Genomic DNA, 21,702 nt, shown 5'->3' on the forward strand with positions numbered 1-21,702 from the left:
GTCTCATGGTTCAGATACAGAACAGAACACAAAATGTGATGAAGGAGAATACAGTAGTTGGGAGATACTTGCCAAAGTAAAAGGCATTAGAAGAACAAACAGATAGGGGAGGAGAAACTCAGTGCCTGCTAATCCAGATGGGAGGTTAGATAGTTACTCCTCACACATATTAAGTTTATTCTTTACTAGTTTTCATAAAGATTATGAGAATAACTTTGACAACCAATTCATATACACAGAATTCAACAGATTGCATGGTTTACTACTTGGCTGATAAATTCATATAGTGAAAACCCAGTATGACTTTTAAGTAGAATGGTAGATAATTATATTCTGTGTATAAAACAAAGTGATTTTTCTGATATTTAACTGTGAGTAAATAGAGAAATAAAAGTATCTATACAGCCATCAAAAATTATATTATTTTTTGAACTGCAAAAATGGGTATTATCAAAAGCATATTATTGACAGCATATAATATCAATTCAGTCACACAATTTCCAGTTGGCACAAATCTGTACCTATTTTAATTAACTGATGCAACTCAGTCTGCAGAGAGGGTATTTTATGAATGGTCTGCATGTCTTTGGTAAATCTGAAATTCTTGGAAACTACACATTAGGCATTTAATAGGAGCTGCAGCCAGAACTGAGTTTCAGCACAGTTCAGAAATCCAAACTTGGCATAGGATCCAAGTAGCCAGCAGAGCTTAGCTTAAGTTAGGTAACAGGATACTAGCTGACCGGCAGCAATAAATGAAGAACACTAAAGGAAAAGCCTTGACACACATGGAAAGGAGGGAAGACACTGTTCTATACCTCTGCTAAGAAAACCATGTATAATAATATGAAACAGTGCTTTTAAGTTACTTGGAACTATAAACAATTTGTACTCTGAGATTCTCTTACCTTGAAGAGTTGAACAATTGACTATTAGTAGAATATACTACAGGAAGAAAAAGAAGACATGCTGCGAGTTGGGAAAGGACTGGAAATTCTTTCCTGGTTGGTCCTCTAGGTTATGCCTGTAGCAAATTACCCAGGAGAATTGGCGGGGAAAACGTAGCTAAAGAGGTGATCTACTTAGAATATGCCCATTTTGTGTCACAGATTAAAAACTAAATATCTGTCATCTGCAATACAAACATTATTTCTTAAAAAAGAGAAGATACAATACTATTTCTTGAGGTATGAGGTAGTAATATGAGGGAAAATCCAGCTAAGTAACAGAAAATATTAAGAACAATCGATCAGAAACAAGTGCCATTCAAAGCAATTAGTAAATTTTCCACCATACACTCTTTAAAAAGAAGCAAAAAAGAAGGAAAGGAATCACTTTTCAAGACATACAATGTTCTACATTTTGAACAATGCTGTGTGTGTATATGTGTGCACATGTGTGTGTATATTCCACAAAGCAGGTGTGCTTTCAGTCTGTTTATGCTAAATATGTGGTACTTCATTTACTCTACAGTAGAAACAGACAAATAAGCCAAGAATTTTTTCCCAGATGGTATTTGTGAATTTCTCTGTCCCATCCATGTAAACACAGAGTGGTGTGTTCCGGTTTGCTGAGTTACATATCCACGCTCTGACTTAGTACAAAGTCTGAATGTTTAGTCAGCTAAAAGACTGTTTCCATTCTGTGATTCATTAGGTCCCCATGGTACCTCTACTTCCTTTACTTTATGCAATCACAAATTATATTAGTTTGTCCTATTTTTATAACCCTTATAACTGAAGTTCTGCACAGGAAATTCTATTGCTATTTTAAAACATATTCATAAACCATTACTGAGGTGACATAAGTGACAGCCCCACAGAAGTGGTGATGAGGACTGAACATTGCCCTGCATGAGATCCTTCTACCAGGAAGATAAACTGTCGAATTGAAAAGCATTACAAGTAAGTGGGGTGGAGGAAGGGATGACTCAGTGTATGCTAATCCAGATGGGAGACTTAAGCAATCACTTTTGACACATATAAATATGTTATTAATTTTCATAACTAAAGACTATTAGAATAACCCTGAGAAAGTGGTTCTGATGTGAAAACAGTACAACAAATTGAGGAGCTTACTAGTTGCCTGGTAGATTATATAGTGAAAATCCAATATGTTCTGAAATGGAATGGTAGATAGTTACACTTCATGCATACAATGACGAGGGTCCTCTGATATTTAATTTTGAATGAATAAAAAAATGAAAGCAGCTATATAGCCATCAGATGTCATGACAGTTTTGGAACTTGAAAGGATATTATTATTGACAGTATCATAATAGCAACTCTATCACACAATTTCAAGTTGGCATAAATCTTTACCTATTTCAAATAGATGTAGCTCACCCTGTGGAGTGGGAGAAGAGGGAAGCTTAGGATATGAAAATTTTTGCATCTTTCTGGAAAATTTGAAAGAGCATTTCAATGGATTTTTTCAATCCAATTCTAATCTAAATCATGCCATTAAATAGCCCTGTTATCTTAGAATTAATCACGCTAGTAACCATTTACTACTACTAACTTAGAGAAAGGGTACTATGCCTCAGAAACTTCACTAAGTCTTTAATATACAATATATCTAATTTTTATGACCCTCTATAACCACTGTAAAAAGTAAATATTAGTATTGTTATTTTACAAAATAAGAAAATTAAAAGTTTTGAAAACTCTCTCTATAGTGACAACTAATTAGTATTGCACTGAATCATAAAACTGCTGATATTCAACCATTCATGACTTATAAAAAAGGCAATTTCATTTGGTTCAAACTATTATATAACAAATAATTTCTGAAGTATAATTCAACTTTAAAATCCTATGACTTTAATATTCTAACTGTTCTTGAATAAAGTGAAAAGCTTTATATAGATTTTAAACTATATGTTTTCATGATTTAACATATTCTATAATCTTCACGCAGAACTCCAGTGAAGAACAGTTAACTGGGGCCTGAGCTGGTCACAACCTAGCAAATGGAACAGAGTAGAGTTAGGTGGAATCACTCAGACTGGAAGGCAGGCCTGGCTGAAGAACTGAGAAAGAATCAGGGGTAGGATGAGAGGACACAGGTCTCAAATGGGAATCATAGGTCCAAGAAACAAGAGACAAAAGATTTAAAGAAAACCTCTTCCCAAATGAAACAACACGCAACCGCTGGCACAATGATCCAAGAGACTGAAGAATGGATTTTCTTCCCCTTTAAAGTTTTAGATTAAGGTATTAAGGGCCGGCAGTTGAGGAAAGAACGAGTCAACTGAAGTTCTAGCTCACTACCCCAGTACTTAAAGGTGCTTTTTGAACAGGAGACACAGCACCACAGAGGTCGTAAGAGTGGAATCACTTTCTTCCCTTCTAAACAGGCTGTAGCAAGAATCTAAATGCTTTTTATTTCTTCTATAAGTTGTGTATTCCCTTTGATAGTACACTATCAAAGCACTTTGATAGATCACTCTGGCATTAACAGAGCAAAGTCATAGGGGGAAAAAGTATATCACATAAAAACAACTTCCTTATTATATTTGTCTATGAACTTCTGTGACATACATAACACTGTTTCCACAGTTTTTGAGGAAAACTAAAATTCCTTTAAAAAACATCATTTTCTTCCAAAATTAAAAAGTACGTTTTCTTGAAAAATTGAAATTGAAAATGGATATGGGAAATACAGCAACAATACGCTATATAAATCCATTAACACTGAATACTTTCCTGGTTAAGCAAATGAAGCCAGCCTGGTAAAAACCAGGTAGAAGTGGCTCCTGAGCTAAGATTTCCATATTAAAAGACATACCTACGCTGTCAAACATTCCAATTTTAATCTTTCAAGAATAGCCAGAAATCCTAAGTTTTTATGTAAAAGTGATCTAATTTTAAAATGTTGGCAACTAAATTTGTATCTTAATATAGTGCAAGTAAAACCAGATTCTATGCTACAGCTATGCATACTCCAAGAGTTTTTTACCTCTATTCTGATGCTTACTTTCCTCAATTAAATTTAATAAATATATTAAATATATTTATTTGAATCCTATGAAAGATTTAACATATATTCTTATATAGAGATGTATATACAAAAACAAGAATTCCAGGCTAGATACCTCTTGTCAAAACCCCCATCTCTCCCTGTGAATATCAGCATTACCAGTTACCATAAAGTTTAAAAATTAATTTATTTAAAAAAAATTTTAAATTCAATTTATTTAAACTAAAAAACAGTTCATTCCACTCCACCCCCTGCCTCTGGCAACCACCAATCTGTTTCTCTGTTTCTATGAAGTTGATTTGTTTTTCTTTTAGATTCCACATATAAAAGGGCTCATATGGTAGTTGTCTTTCTATGTCTGTCTTACTTCACTTGGCATAATATCCCTGAGGTCCACTCACGGTATTGCAAATGGCAATGTTTCATTATTTCTTATGTCTCAGTAATATTCCACTGCATGGTCATACCACAATCTCTTTACCCATTCATCCAGAGATGGATACGTAGGTTGTTTCCACATCTTGGCTACTACAAATAATGCTGCCACGAACATGGGCATGCATACATCTTTTTGAGTTAGTATTTTCATTTCTTTGGATAAATACCCAGAATTGGACTTGCTGGATGATATGGTAGTTCTGTCTTTAATTTTCTGAGAAACCTCCATACTGCTTTCCATAGTGGCTGCACAAATGCACAATCCAACAACACACAAGGGCTCCCTTACTCCACATCCTCACCATCACTTGCTATTTTTAGTCTTTTTGATGACAGTCATTCTGACAAGTGTGAGGTGATAGCTCATTTGGTTTTGATTTGCATTTCCCTGATGGCTAATGATGGTGAGCATCTTTTCAGGTACATGTTGGCCAGCTGCCTGTCTTCTTTGGAAAAGTGTCTATTCAGATCGTCTGCCCATTTATTAGTTGTTTATTTTTTGCTATTGAGTTGTATGACTTCTTCATATATTTTGAATATTAGCCCCTTATCAGATATATGATTTGCAGACATTTTCCTCCATTCAGTAGGTTACCTTTTCATTTTGTTGATGGTTTCCTTTGCTGTGCACAAGCTTTTTAGTTTGATGTAGTCTCACTTGTTTATTTTTGCTTTTGTTTTTGGGGTCAGATTCAAAAAATCATCGCCAAGACCTATGTCAAGGAGCTTAGTGCTTATGTTTTCTTCTAGGCATTTCATGGTTGTAGGCCTTACATTTAAGTCTTTAATCCATTTTGAGTTAATTTTTGTGTACAGTGTAAAAGAGCATCTAGTTTTATTCTTTTGCATGTGGCTCTCCAATTTTGACTGCTTTCTCATAAATTAATTGACTATATATGCGGGTTATTTCAGGGCTCTTATTCTGTTCCACTGATCTATGTGTATGTTTTAGGCCAACACTTGTTAGAATGGCTATTATGAAAAAGACATAAGATAACAAGTGCTGGTGAGGATGTAGAGAAAAGGGAATCCAGTACTTTAAAACTGTTGTGCTATTTCCTTCTAGTCTCCATATTTTCATGAAAATTCTGCTGTCTTTCAAATCATTGTTCCCCTATGGTAATAAATCTGGGTGCTTTTAAAATTTATATTATGCCGTTCATAGTCAGCAGTTTGAACATGCATTTCTTTGTGCTCATCCTTTTTGGAGTTTGCTCAGCTTCTTAAATCTATAGATTTATGTATTTTAGTAAATTCCAGACATTTTCAGCCATTATGTAATTATACAGAAAGCCTATTTGCAACAGCAAATAAGAAGGTTAAATACTTAGGAATATATCTAACAAGAAATACGTGAAGCCTATAAAAAGAAATGTTAAAACACTCATGTAAGACACAAAAATAGTCTTGAAAAAATGTAGACATTCCTTTTTCTTAGGCTGACTCAACATTAAGATGCAGTTCTCTTTAAATTGATTTATAAATTCACACAATCCCCATAAAAATACCAGCAAGTTATTTTATGGAGCTAGAACATTCAATACTAATGTTCACATGGAAAAATAAACATATAAGAATAATCAGGAACACACTGAGAAAAATTAGAAGGGGCGTCTAGCTGTAACAATCTTTAAGATATACCATAAAACCAATATAATTTAAAATGTTGTATTAGCACATGCATAGACAAATAAACCATTGGTATAGAATATAAAATCAGAAATAGACCCCAATACATATGCTAATTTAGTAATGATAAAGGAGGCATCTCAAATCATTAGGGAAAGTAGATACTTTTTAATAAATGATGATGGTATAACTGGGTAGTCATTTGGAAAAATCTATAGTTAGATCCATATCTCACACAATAACAAGAATAAACCACAAATGGTTAGGAATCTAAATGTTAGAAATGAAACCATACAGGTACTAGAAAACAATATGGATGAACTTCTCTTTAAACTCAGTATAAGAAAAGTGTTCCTAACTATAACTCAAAATCCAAAGGAAATAAAAGATTGATGCATTTGACTACATTAAAATAAAAATACTTGTATGCCTCCCCAAAGCTCATAAAAACAAAGTCAAAAGATAACTGTAACTGACACAGAAGAAGAATATATTTGTATCATATGCCACAAACAAAGGACTGATATACCTAATATTTATGAGACACAGGACCAAAAACTTGATAGAAAAATGAGGAAAGGACATGAAAGCGTTCCTAGTGGCCAACACTGAAACAACTTGAGAAATAAAAATAAATAATAATATTACTGCATAATGAAGAAGAGAATAAAATTTAAATACACATTAGTCCATACATACGTACATTAAAAATTTAATAAATAAATGGTGATAAAGAATAGCTATTTCTTTCAGAATAACTGCAATTAAAAGATAAAAGGAAAGAAGAAAATAGAAAATCATTACTATGCAAATACCACAGTAATAACGGTCTCAGACTACACCCACTGATGAATGTTAAAATTAATAGGCAAAGTATTTCAGAGAAACAGTATTTGCATAGTAACAAAATATCCCACAAGACATTTATTAACAACAAAATGAAAAAAAAAAAAACTTCACTATAGTGGAAAAATTCAACATATACCACTTTACCCAAGTTATCAAGGTTAATTTAAGATCACAAACAACACATCAACAACATGAACCCACTGATATGATACAGTGAGAAAAGCCCATCACTTCTGTGGTATTCTTGACAAAAAGGCATAGCCACATTCTAACCATAAGAAAACATTAGACCAATTGACAAAGAAGAGCATTCTACAGAATAATTGTCTAGTACTTTTCAAAAATGTCAAGGTCATAAAAGACTTTAAAGAAAGACTGAGGAACTATCACAGATAGAAGACCACAAAGACATGACAGCTCACTACAGTGTGTTATCCTGGATTAGCTCCTGGAACAGAAAAGGGACACTAATGGGAAAACTGATGAAATTCATATAAGGTTGGTAATATTATTAACAGTATTGTACCAATGTTATTCCTGGTTTTGATAATTGTACTATGGCTATGCAAGATGTTAACATAGGAATGTGAATTGTATCTGAGAATTCTCTGTAATATTTGTGCAATTCTCTTTCCAGACATCTAAAATTCAGAATAAAAGTTTTTTAAAAAGTTCTGAAAAAACTATACTGATATAATGATAAAAAACAGATCAGTGGGGCTTCCCTGGCAGCGTGGTGGTTGAGAGTCCACCTGCCGATGCAGGGGACATGGGTTCATGCCTGGGTCCGGGAGAATCCCACATGCCGCGGAGTGGCTGGGCCTGCGAGCCATGGCCGCTCAGCCTATGCGTCTGGAGACTGTGCTCCGCAACGGGAGAGGCCACAACGGTGAGAGGCCCGCGTACCGCAAAAAACAAAAAACAAAAAAAACAGATCAGTGTTACCGAGGTCAGGAGTGGGAGAAAAGACTGATTACACAGGGTTACAAAGGGATGTTTTTGGATGATGGAAATATTTCTACATAATGACTGCGTTGCTAGTCACATGACAATATTCATCTGTCAAAAGTCATGCACTGGTGAAATTTTGTTACATGAAAATTATACTTTAATACAGCTGACAAAAAAAGAATTCCAAATGTAAAAAAAAAAATTCTTAAAAATATCTTGGGTTGTGATGCCAATATAAGTGGAATGCAGAGAAGAGATACCAAATAAGATTATATGCTCTTACCAGGTTAATTAACTGAGTGTGTACTACATCTTCTACCAAAACTGCTGTTTCATGAAGAGGCCTCCTAGAATCACCTAGAGAAAACCTGCAAAGAAAATCAAACATACCAATATTAAGGACTGTAAAACTAAGAAAGGCAAAAGTGAAAAATATTTATCATGATACTGTTTAATAAAGTACAAATTGTCCTCTCAAATGACAGAGTACGTATACAATTTTCTATGGACAAAGAATTGCATCTTTCCTACATAAGCTGAAAGTGCAGTGTCATCAAAGTTATTTCTTGACTTGTGTAGGCATTTTTGAGGGCATTTACTATTTCAAAATGCAAAATTTTAAAGACAACCACTTCATAATATTGGCAACCAGAAAACTGTTACCATATCCAAATAACCAATACAGCTGGCCCTTCATATCTTCAGGTTCTGCAGGTTCCTCGGATTCAACCAACCACCAATTGAAAATATTCGAAATAAAAAAAAAATCCACAAAGTTGTGAATAGCAAAACTTGATTTTGCCACGTGGTGGCAACAATTCACATATCATTTACATTGTATTTACAATTATTTACATGGCATTTACTTTGTATGAGGTATTATAAGTAATCTAGGGACAATTTAAAGTATATGAAAATCTCCCCAAAGAAGATATACAGATTGACAATAAACACATGAAAGGATGCTCAACATCACTAATCATTAGAGAAATGCAAATCAAAACTACAATTAGGTATCACCTCACACTGGTCAGAATGGCCATCATCAAAAAATCTACAAACAATAAATGCTGGAGAGGGTGTGGAGAAAAGGGAACCCTCTTGCACTGTTGGTGGGAATGTAAATTGATACAGCCACTATGGAGAACAGTATGGAGGTTCCTTAAAAAACAAAACATAGAACTACCATATGACCCAGCAATCTCACTGCTGGGCATACACTCTGAGAAAACCATAATTCAAAAAGAGTCATATACCACAATGTTCATTGCAGCCCTATTTACAACAGCCAGGACATGGAAGCAACCTAAGTGTCCATCAACAAATGAATGGATAAAGAAGATGTGGCACATATATACAATGGAATATTACTCAGCCATAAAAAGAAACGAAATTGAGTTATTTGTAGTGAAGTGGATGGGCCTAGAAACTGTCATACAGAGTGAAGTAAGTCAGAAAGAGAAAAACAAATACCACATGCTAACACATATATATGGAATCTAAAAAGAAAAAAAAATGGTTATGAAGAACCTAGGGGCAGGGTAGGAGTAAAGACGCAGATGTAGAGAATGGATTTGAGGACATGGGGAGGGGGAAGGGTAAGCTGGGACGAAGTGAGAGAGTGCCATGGACACACATACACTACCAAATGTAAAATCGATAGCTAGTGGGAAGCAGCCACATAGCACAGGGAGATCAGCTCCATGCTTTGTGTCCACCTAGAGGAGTGGGATAGGGAGGGTGGGAGGGAGACGCAAGAGGGAGGAGATATGGGGATATATGTACACATAAAGCTGATTCACTTTGTTATACAGCAGAAACTAACACACCATTGTAAAGCATTATACTCCAATAAAGATGTTAAAAAAAAAAAAGAAAAAGAGACATGGGATAGTCATAAGTAGATCACTTTCACTGAATTTCCTTGTCCAAGATTCACTTAGGAAGGCAAAGTGGGTTATTTTGAGGGGCATTTGAAGAAAATGCTAAGTTTAACATTACCATGGAAGACTATGTGTGTAAATATTACAAATAATAATTCTGTTTATTAAAGTAAAAAAAAAGTATATGGAAAGATGTGCATAGGTTATATAGTAAATGCTATGTCATTTTATATAAGGGACTTGAGCATCTGACGATTTGGGTATCTGCAGGGGGTTCTTAGAACCAATCCCCCTCAGACACTGAGGGACAACTGTACAGTAACACAATAATAGCCACATAGAAAACTAAAAAAAGCATGTGATGTAATTAAAATGAAAACTGCTAAGAAAAATGCATGTAAGTGGTATAAACTATTATTTCAAATTATATACAAGCAGATTATCAGGAATGGATGACAAAGCTGATCTTAAAAGTCCTCTTCTCAATTTTCATATTGTGGACTAGATGGTCCTGGTAAAGAACATTTGAAAATATACAGTAATATATTAAAAACTTATATTTAAAGCATACTTTAACCAGCACTAGAGAGAACGAAAAAGAAGTCAGAGAAAATGAGAAAACACAGTTCCACAGGATAAGAGAGCCCTGGAGCCAAAATTTATTCTGAAAGCATCTACTTCTTTATAGTAGCCTATAGCTTGGATTTCAACCAGCAGAGTTTTCAAGGTATAGGAAAGAACGCTGGGACCTCAAGAGAGGTTTGAGGAAACTACTCTGAAGTTGAGAAAAGCAATGCCCAGATGGTGATACTTTCAGTGTGTGAACTAGGAAAATACCACTCCAAGGAAGGCACTTTGCCTGTCTTAGCCCAGGCTGAGTGAAAGAGAAAAAAAATGTGGTATTGGCACAAACAGACTATAGGAAAAGAACAGAGAGCCTAGTAATAAACATATAATGGTCAACTGATTTTCAATAAGGGTGGCAAGAGCACCCAATCTGGAAAGGACAGTCTTTTCAACAATTGGTGCAGGGAAACAAGATGTCCCCATGCAAAAGAATGAAGTTGGACCTTACCTTGTACCATATATTAAAATAAACTCAAAATAGATCAAAGACCTAAAACTATAAAACTCTTAGAATAAAACAGAAGGGGAGATCTTCATGACTTTGGATTTGGCGAAGGTTTCTTAAGTGTGACACCAAAAGCACAGGCAACAAAAGAAAAAAATAAATTGGACTCCATCAAAATTAAAACCTTTTATAAATCAAAGAACACTATTAAGAGAGAGAAAAGATAACCCACAGAATGGGAAAAAAAATGTTTGAAACTCATATATCAGATAAATAACCAGCATATACAAAGAATGCCCACAACGCAAAAAAAAACCAACAAACAACCCAACTTAAAAATGGGCTATAGACTTGAATAGATATTTCTCCAATGAAAATAAACAAACGGCCAATTTCACATGAAAAGATGCTCAAAATCATTAGGGAAATGCAAATGAAAAAAAAACATGGAGATACCACTTCAAACCCATAAGAATGGCTATTATCAACAAAATGGAAAACAGTAAGTGTTGGCTAGGATATGGAGAAATTGCAAATGCTGTACATTGCTGGTGGGAATGCAAAATGGTGCAGCCACTGTGGAAATGTGCATATGTAGACACCACCCGAAACTGAACAGCTGTAGTGTTATAGTCCCCTTCTGGAACATCCCTGAAAGACAGTGGTAAAGGGAAATCCTCCCAGTGCACAGAACTTACAGCAGTGCACTGAGTTGTTTACTTGAAAGAAGAAATAGTTAGATGTGTAATTTTATACTGATTCATGGGCTATGACCAATGAGTGGCTAATGGTAAGGGACATGGAAGGAGTATGTTTGGGAAGTTGGGAAATTTGGGGAAGAGGGAGACAGATGTCTCTAAACAGGCACAACAACAACAACAACGTGAAGACGTCAACTATATTTCAATTTAAAAAAACTAAAAAAAGAGTGAAGATATCTGTGTCTTGTGTGAATGCTCATAGGTGACCTCAGCAAAGGAAGATTTTAACAATCAAGTGGATACCATCAGCTTTTCCCAAATCACCCCATCATTGCCCAATGGGCTATGAACAAGGTGGCTGTGGTGGGAAGGATGGACTTCCACTCACCAAGGTCACTGCTGAGTGTCCATCTGTCAGCAGCAGAGATCAACACTGAATTCCCTATATGGTATCATTCCCCAGGGTGATCAGTCAGCTACCTGGTAACAGGCTGATGCCATTAGACCACTTCCATCATGGCAGTGGAAGTGTATTATTCCTACTGGAATAGACACTCTGGATATGGAACTGGCATCCCTGCATGCAATGCTTCTGCAAAAATTACCATCTGTGGACTTAGAGAATGCCTATCCACTGTCATAATATTCTATACAGCACTGATTCTGATCAAGAAACTCACTTAACAGCAAGAGAAGGGCTACACTGGGCCTACACTTATGGAATTCACTATTCTTAACATGTTCCCCACCATCATGAAGCAGCTGGTTTGACGGAATGATGAAATGGCCTTTTGAAGACTGAGTTACAGTGCCAGCAAGTTGGCAATACCTTGTAGATCTGGAGCAAGGTTTTCCAGAAGACTATACAGTCTAGAACCAGCATCTAATATGGTGCTGCTTCTCCCACACATAGAATTCACAGGTCTAGGAATCAAAGGATAGAATGGGAGAGGCACCACTCATTATTACTCCTAGAGACCTACTAGCAAAATTGTTGCTTTCCGTTCCCATGGCCTTATGATTTACTGGCCTAGAGGTCTTAATTCCAGAGGGAGGAATGCTTTCACATTTATGCCATTGACACAATTATTCCATTGAAATGCAACTTAAGACTGCAGCTGAGTCACTGTGGATTCCACATGCTTCTGAATCAACAAGCAAAGAAGGAGTTACTGTGTTGGCTGGGGTGAGTGATAGTGACTACCCAGTGGAAAATAGACTGGTACTCCACAGTGGAGGTAAGAAAGAGTATTTCTGGAATATAGGAGATCCCTTAGGACGTCTCATAGTACTACCATGCCCTGTGATTAAGGTCAATGGAAAACTACAACCCAATCCAGGAAGGACTACTAATAGCTCAGATCCTTCAAGAATGAAGGTTTGGGTCACTCCACCAGTTAAAGAATCACAACCAGCTGAGGTGCTTGCTGAAGGCAGGGGAATACAGATTAGGTAGTGGAAGAAGGCAGTTATTAATACCAGCTACAACCATATGACCAGTTATAGAAAGAGGACTGTAACGGTCATGAGTATTCCCTTATTTTGTTATGAATACGTTTGTGTGTGTGTGTGAATGTGAATGTCGGGGAAATATCTGTTTCCTTCCCTCTCTAATATTCCTTCCTCATGTAACATAAAATGTATTGGCCTTACAGTATTTGTTATTCATTTTATATCATAGTATTTAAGCTAGGAACACCAAGGAGAAGTATAAACATCACTCAAGGACTTAACCTCATCTTCTGGGGAAGGGGTTAGCACATTTTCAGTTGTGTGCTGGACAACTATCACGTTAGGCAGAACTATGACCTTGTTATTGTCTTTATTTGGAGACTAAGTATAGTTTAAGGAGATATGGGTGCCCAAATTGATATGGGTATGGTTAATTTTATGGCTCAGTTTGACTGGGCCATGGGGTAGTTAACATTAGTTTGATATGTATTTGCAGGTATTTATGCGTGAGATTAACATTTGAATCCGTAAACTGGGTAAGGCAGATTACCCCCTCCAATGTGGGTGTGCCTCATCCAATCTATTGAAGGCCTGAACAGAACAAGAGGAGGAGTAAGGGAGAATTCACCCTCTGCCTATCTTCAAGCTGGGACATTGGTCTTTGCCTGCCTTTGAACTCATTTTGGGACACCATCAGCTCTACTGCTTCTCAGATTTTCATACTGTAGTTTTACCCTCCCCCCATCACATTTTATGTTGTTGATTTCACAATGTACATCTTTTAGCTTGTGTATCATTAACAAAGTATTGTAGTTATGATTATTTTTACTACTTTGGTCTTATAACCTTCATACTAGATGTATAACTGATTTACCCACCATTAAAACATTGGTGTATTCTGAATTTAAGCAGTGGAATTTGTACTTTTATACATTTTACTATTACTGACTAGCATCCTTTCATTTCAGTTCAAAGAAGTCCCTTTAACTTTTCTTATAGGCTAGTCTAGTGCTTATGAACTCCTTCAACTTTCACTTGTCTGGAAAATTCTTTCTCTCTCTTTCAATTCTGAAGGATAACTTTGCTGGGTATACTTTTTTTGGCTGCCAGGAAAGCAAGAGCAAAACATAAATCTATTAGGGCTTCCCTGGTGGCGCAGTGGTTGAGAGTCTGCCTGCCGATGCAGGGGACACGGGTTTGTGCCCCGGTCCGGGAGGGTCTCACATGCCGTGGAGTGGCTGGGCCCGTGAGCCATGGCCGCTGGTCCGGAGCCTGTGCTCCACAACGGGAGAGGCCACAACAGTGAGAGGCCCGCGTACCACAAAAAACAAACAAACAAACAACAAAAAAAACCCCATAAATCTATTAATATAATTAACTCCATAAAATATGAAAATAGAAAAACTATATGATCATATCAATAGACGTAGGAAAATCACTAAACAACCATTCACGACAAAAATTTTAGCGAAGTACGACTAAAAAGATTTTCTTTAATCTGATGAAGAGAATCTACCGAAAACCATATAGGGAACAACATACTCAGAAGCATTCAAACCTTTTGAAATTCAGACCAATATAAGGATTCCCACTATCACCACTTTTAATCAATAAAATGCTTAAGATTACAGCAACAACATAAGGCAAGAAAAGGTTTAAACTGAATAAGTATTGAAAAGAAAAAACTAAACTGTTCTTATTCACATATAATCTGAGTATCTACACAGAAAACTCAAAATAATGGGGAGACAAATTATTTCAACTAATAAAGGAAGTCAGCAAGTTTTTCAACTATAAGAGCAATCTAAATATCATCAACACAAAGGCAGAACTCATTGAAACAGACAGCAGAGGGGTCATTACCAGGGGCTGGGAGTGGGGGAAACAGGGAGATGATGCTTAAAGGGTACAAACTTCCAGTTAGAAGATGAATAAGTTCTGGAATGTTACATACAGCACAGTGATCACAGTTAACAGTACTATATTATACACTTAAAAGGTGATAAGAGAGTAAGTCATAAATGTTCTCACCGCAACAACGAAATGGTAACTGTGTGACGTGATAAAGGTGTGAGCTAAAGCTATGGTGGTAATCATTTTGTAATAAACAAGTATATCAAATCAACATGTGTACTCCTTAAACTTATACAATATCAATCATATCTCAATAAAGTTGGGGAAAACAGCACACAAAGATAGAAAATGCAATTAAAAATATATAAATTGGCTCTAAACTTTATGTGAGAGAGTCAAGACCCAAGAATAGTCAAGACACTTTTGAAGTACAAAGTAGAAAGAGATTTCCTACAAGACTTATTATAAAGCCATAGTAATTAAGGTAGTGTGCTACTAGTGCAAGGACAAACAAATAAACCAACAGAACAGAAAGGAATAAAAAGTCCCCATCAGAGAGTAAACTCCACAATGGCAAAAATCTTCTGTTATGTTCACTGACATATTCAATATTTAATTCTTTGGGCTGCCGGAACAAAGTTTCTCTTCCATTATTTTAAGTTAATTTAAGTTAATTTAAACCAAAGAAGAAGTACAAAGTTAATTTAAACCAAAGAAGAAGTACAAAGTTATCAAAGGGAAATAATTGACTCAAAGATAAAACAATGAATGCAATTCACATCTCTAGTAAAAAGAATACTTAAAAATACTTCTTATATAAAATGTACAAATAATTACCAAGTTTTACCTCAAGCTTTTATATACTTTTCTATTAAAAATAATCATTAACATAAACATGTAAAGTACTTAAAACCAGCTAAAGATATAAATAAGGATGGGATTTTGATTAGTATATTATTTTAATTTTCAGGATTGTTAGTTCTTCAGCTTAAATTTGCATTTTTTCTCATATTACTTCTGCTAAGTTTATTTTCCCAAATGCAGAAAGCTAGATATTGTCTTAATGGTTTCTGGAAAATAGAAATGAAAGCCACTGTACCTAGCCATAGTCACCTCTTTTTGCTCTGCAATGTATATAATATTTTTAAGTCACTTAAAGACAAAATCCAGGTAATTGGTACTTATACATATCTTTTGATTTCCCCTCCCCCCATTAAACACCTATCTTATTACTCACTGATGCCTTGACTGATTTGTCTTGGGTCTATTCCCAACCAAAAAGGTCTGATGCTCAAATCCTTCACATACTGCCTAGATGCCTGTAACAACACCAGTACTGCTGGACCAGCTTCCACTAAAGGTCTTTCAGGAAACGTTCCTGAAAAAGTTGTCCCTCCCCTGGTCTTCTGCAGTAGCTTCATTGCTATAACACACAAGACTCTATTTTAGTTATCATGTAACTTTGATAACTATGGTCACAACAAGTAAGTCCAGAGCATTCTTGCTGGACTCCACTTAATCAAGACAGTGGCACAGCTACTTATACCCTATCCTCTCACCCAAACAGGATTGGTTTTATTCAATTCCAGGATCAAATGTTTCAGTGATCACTAGGGCAGCTGACTCTGCAATTCCCTTGTCAAGTGCATAATGAAAGTATGAAATAAGCAAGACTGTTCATGAGGTGAAGTTATACTTCTTATTCTGTACACTTAGAAGAGGATGTATGCTGAACGAAACCATGGGATACTGTTCCAAAAATTCTGCTGAACTTACCACTAAGCCTTTCAGTATTTTTGGGTGCTATGTGTAAGCCTAACAGTCTAAAATTGGGAGATAGCCTTTACATAGACATCTGTTAAAGTAAAAAGAAAAATGTATTAATAGAAAATACCGAGTAAAACAGAGTAAGACCTAGTTACAGAAACATTTCCAAAACACAGAAAACAAATTTTTAAAAATACACACTTAATATTACTAGTCACTATGCGTTTCCAAAAAACAACAAAAGTTCATTTCAATAGTTTCTAACCTCAGTTAAAAAAGAAAATAAAGTTTTTTTTAAAAAAGGAAGGAAGATGCTAGATATTTGCTATCTTACTCTCTGTTGAACCCCTATCTGACATCTTTAGTTAGTAATTTATGCCTAGATGCTTCCTGAGTATGGTGATACACTTTCAATGTCTCTGGAAATTCTGACACATTATTCTTTATCAGAATCTTTTGCTAACCTCCAGATCCTATGTAAATGTATATATCTCATGATGTATCTACCCACAGACCCATTCTTCGTACATCCACTTATCACCAACTGTTGAAAAGAAATCAATCCCAAATTCTATTTTTTAAAATAATTATAATAGACTTCATTTTTTAAAGCAGTTATAGAAAAAGTGAGTGGAAAGTACAGAGAGGTTTCATATATCCCCTCATCTCCCTCCATGCCCAGTTTCCTATTATTAACATTTTGCATTAGCGAGCCAGTATTGATTGATACGTTATTATTAACTAAAGTCCAGAGTTTACATTAAGGGTAACTCTGCATGAGTTTCTCCATTGGTTTTGACAGATGTATAATGATATGTATACACTATTACAGTATCATACAAATGGTTTCACTACAAATCCTCTGTGCTCTGCCTATTCAGCCCTTCCTCCTTTGCAGTCCCTGGCAATAACTCATCTCTTTACTGTCTCCGTAGTTTTGTCGTTTCCAAAATGTCATGGAGTTGCAAACATATGGTATGTAGCCTTTTCAGACTGGCTTCTTTCACTTAGCATTATGTATTTAAGATTCCTTCATGTCTTCATGGCCTCATAACTCTTTCTTATTACTAAATAATATTTCACTGTATGGATATACCATGGTTTGTTTATCCATTTGACTACTGAAGGACATACTAGTTGCTTCCCAGTTTTAGCAATTCTGAATAAAGTGACTATAAACATTCATGCAAGTTTTGTGTGGACGTAACTTTTCAAGTCATGTGGGTAACCACCAAAGAGTGTGTTTATTGTATCATATAATAAGAGTATGTTTAGTTTTGTAAGAAACTGCCAAGCTGCCTTCCAAAGTGTCTGTACCACTCTGCATTCCCATCAGCAATGAAGGAGAGCTGCTGTTGCTCCACATCCTCTCCAACACTGGGTGTTTGGGATTTTAGTCATTCTAATGGCTGTGTAGTGCTATTTTTTTTTTTTTTTTTGCGGTACGCGGGCCTCTCACTGTCGAGGCCTCTCCCGTTGCGGAGCACAGGCTCCGGACGCGCAGGCTCAGCGGCCATAGCTCACGGGCCCAGCCGCTCCGCGGCATGTGGGATCCTCCCGGACCGGGGTACGAACCTGTATCCCCTGCGTCGGCAGGCGGACTCTCAACCACTGTGCCACCAGGGAAGCCCTGTGTAGTGCTATTTCATTGCTGGTTTAAGTTGCAATTAATTCCTTAATGATGTATGATGTTGAGCGTCAACCCCAAATTCTTTTAATGGCCGTTAACTGTAAGAAGAACAAACTTATCCAGTAAGCATATACAACACGTGTATATTTTTCTCTTTTTAAGTCATACAAACATACGTGTGATATTAGTAGAAAAACACAGTATAAAACAAAAGAGAAATTTCAAAGAAGGTAAAAATGTATCAAACAATATTTTTAAATAAGTGTTATTTTCTTTATTGAAATGAGAAAACTTTTTTGATCTGATTAAATACATATATATAAATTATTAGCATTACCAACACTCCCAGTTTGCCTGAGACAGGGATTTTCCAAATTATTTTCTACCAAAGAAATCAGCCTAATTAATACTAAAAGGTCATGACATATTTTTTTATCAAAAAAAAAAAAGCCAGAAAATTTTCTTTTTTTAAGGGAATGAATGAATAATACATAAAATGTGTATACTATTTACTTTCAAACAAATACCCTATTATTTTTGTTCTAGAGTCACAAAAAAGCACCTGGGGAATTTGACCCTTCATTTGGAGATAATGCCTTTCCATGCTGTTCAGTTGAGGACTAAGGCAGGGTACTCAGTGCAGGAGGATTAGCAACCCAGCTGAGTCTCCTTGTAGTCACTGCCTCCGCTCAAAGAAGAAAGGGCACCAGCTGAATGAGGGGCCAGAGATGGGAGCTGAGAATAAACAGATACAATTCATATGGCCAGTATCCAATTAGGAAGATTACAATAATGCAGCGCCAAGTCTCACTGCATCCTGGTCATCAGCTACAAAGAAGAGGCAATCAGCTATGATGAAAAGAAATTAGACTGAAAGTTAGATGACCTGGTTCTGGTTCCTACTCTGTGACTAAGTAGTACTGTAACCTCGGGCAAGTAGCATTTCTGGGTACCTCAGTTCCTCCACAATGAAAGGAGGGGACTGGATTCAGTGATTTTAAAAATGTGTTTTCAGATATTTATTCTGGGTATGCAAGCAGCTATAATCCTTAAATCCCAAAAACTTTTGTCTTCAAGAATTGTAAGAAAATTATATTTTAAGAAAATCACTTTTATAACTCTTGTAAGAAAATTAAATCTTACTAAACTGAGTAAATTGGGCAACAGTCATGAAATTAAGAAAAAAGAAAAAAAATTTAATGGGTAACGCAGAATAAAATAAACAAATAAAAACAATTAGAGGAAGAGCAATAAAGCTAAATTTATTCCTGTCCTATATGTGGAAATAATTTCCAAGAAACATTCCATTGCCCTCTAAAAGACATTAAAAACAAAACAAAACAAAACAAGATAGTGCCTGTACTTGGGGAATGTATCACAGAATTCCATATTATTCTTCTTTAGTATATTTGACAGGGTCAGCTTTTGAGTCTAAAATACTTGTTTTCAAATTTTCAAGCCCTGATTAAGAACACAGTGGAAGGACTGAATAAGTTTTAATTAAAGGGATTCTTCAATTAAAAGATCCTTTCACAATGTATATCAAGGCATCACATTGTACACTTTAAATAACTTAACAATTTGTCAATAACACTTCAGTAAAGCTGGGGTGTGGGGACAGAGCCTGAAAAAGAAGCCAAGGAAGTAAGTTTAGCAAAAATCCATGACAGAGAGCGTGCTAGAACAGTCCTGAAGAACACAAGGCCCACAAGCAGATCTGCTCATAAAGATCCAGGAACTAAACATAAAAGGACAAAGAGACATTTCTTTACTACCTTGTGTGCGTCTTCTTGGATGCTGAGTTGCTTTCAGTACTTACCACTGGCTATAAACTCTAATGTGGTTAAATTATTCTGGATACTGTGGTTAAGTAATTGCTGTGGTCTTGGGAGCTAGTAACTGATTTTTTTTTTTTACTTCTGGTTTTCTGAACATTTTCTACCTCAGGTAATTGATATTACTTTGGAATGGACACTGTGACTACTGCTTGATGTAAGAAGGCCCTGGGTGACTTTCTGTTCCCAAAAGAAAGTTTCCTTATTCTCTTAAAACCACTTATTTGATTATACTTTTATAGGCTAGGTATTACTATAATACCCAGGAATTTCTCCTAACTGGAATTAGAGTGAATAGCAGGCTGGAGTCCTAGCATACACTCCAGTCAGCTAACCTGGTACTAGACAGCACACGCAAACACAGACATCATACTGTTTATGTCATTCTTACCCAATATTTGTTGAGACTGATTTACCCTCTGTCCAAAGGGGAAAAAAAGTACAGAAGTTTGACCATGAGCAGTCATTTAAGGTAATCAGACAGTCATAAACACATGCAAATTCTCCTTACTCTTCAATTTTTAATACCACTAACCTTTTTAACTCTATGATTTTATCTACCTGTTTTCCAAAGGAAGAAATGAATTCAATTAGCAATGGCTTTGAGAAAGCCAAAGTGACAAGTAACTTAAAATAATTAAATAAATACCTAAGACAATAGCCAGGACATGGAAACAAGCTAAGTGTCCATCGACAGATGAATGGATAAAGAAGATGTTGCACATATATACAATGGAATATTGCTCAGCCATTAAAAAAAACCCGAAATTGAGTTATTTAAAGTGAGGTGGATGGACCTAGAGTCTGTCATACAGACTGAAGTAAGTCAAAAAGAGAAAAACAAACACCATATGCTAACATATATATGGTATCTAAAAAAAAGTAGTTCTGATGAACCTAGGGGCAGGACAGGAATAAAGACACAGACGTAGAGAATGGACTTGAGGACATGGGGAAGGGGAAGAGTAAGCTGGGACGAAGTGAGAGAGTAGCATTGCCATATATACACTACCAAATGTGAAATAGATAGCCAGTGGGAAGCAGCTGCACAGCACAGGGAGATCAGCTTGGTGCTTTGTGAACACCTAGAGGGGTGGGATAGGGAGGGTGGGAGGCAGATGAAAGAAGGAGGGGATATGGGGATATACATATGCATACAGCTGATTCACTTTGTTATACAGCAGAAACTAACGCAACATTGTAAAGCAATTATACTCCAATAAGGATGTTAAAAAAAAAACCTAAGCCAACAGTTTTTCTAGATATGATCATTTATCTCATTGCTTGCTTGATTTTTCAACATCCATCCCCCGTCCTTTACTTTAGTATATATTCATATCTTATTAAAATGAACTTTGACAATATTTTTAGAATTTTATAACCCTTTATGAAATAAGTATAAATATCTTAAGACATAAGAAAAGCAAGATTATGATTCCTATACACTAATGATGAAAAATCTGAAAGAGAAATTAAGAAAACACTCCCATTTACCACTGCAACAAAAAGAATAAAATACCTAGGAATAAACCTACCTAAGGAGACAAAAGACCTGTGTGCAGAAAATTATAAGACACTGATGAAAGAAATTACAGATGATACAAATAGATGGAGAGATATACCATGTTCTTGGATTGGAAGAATCAATCCAATCAATAGA

At 35.8% G+C, this 21,702-nt stretch overlaps 1 protein-coding gene across 5 annotated transcripts in view; it reads right to left on the minus strand.

The window, feature by feature from the left end:
* SUPT3H (SPT3 homolog, SAGA and STAGA complex component) overlaps positions 1 to 21,702 on the minus strand; it is a 449,999-nt gene that overhangs the window by 219,822 nt on the left and 208,475 nt on the right. For all 5 annotated transcript variants that reach the window (XM_049716348.1, XM_033423889.2, XM_004267521.3 and 2 more), the window contains one exon: positions 8,132 to 8,216. In XM_049716348.1, the coding sequence (XP_049572305.1) occupies positions 8,132 to 8,216 (85 nt within the window). The remainder of the gene's footprint in view (positions 1 to 8,131; positions 8,217 to 21,702) is intronic.

Source organism: Orcinus orca, chromosome 10 (assembly GCF_937001465.1).
Source record: "Orcinus orca chromosome 10, mOrcOrc1.1, whole genome shotgun sequence".
Taxonomy (NCBI): Eukaryota; Metazoa; Chordata; class Mammalia; order Artiodactyla; family Delphinidae; genus Orcinus; species Orcinus orca.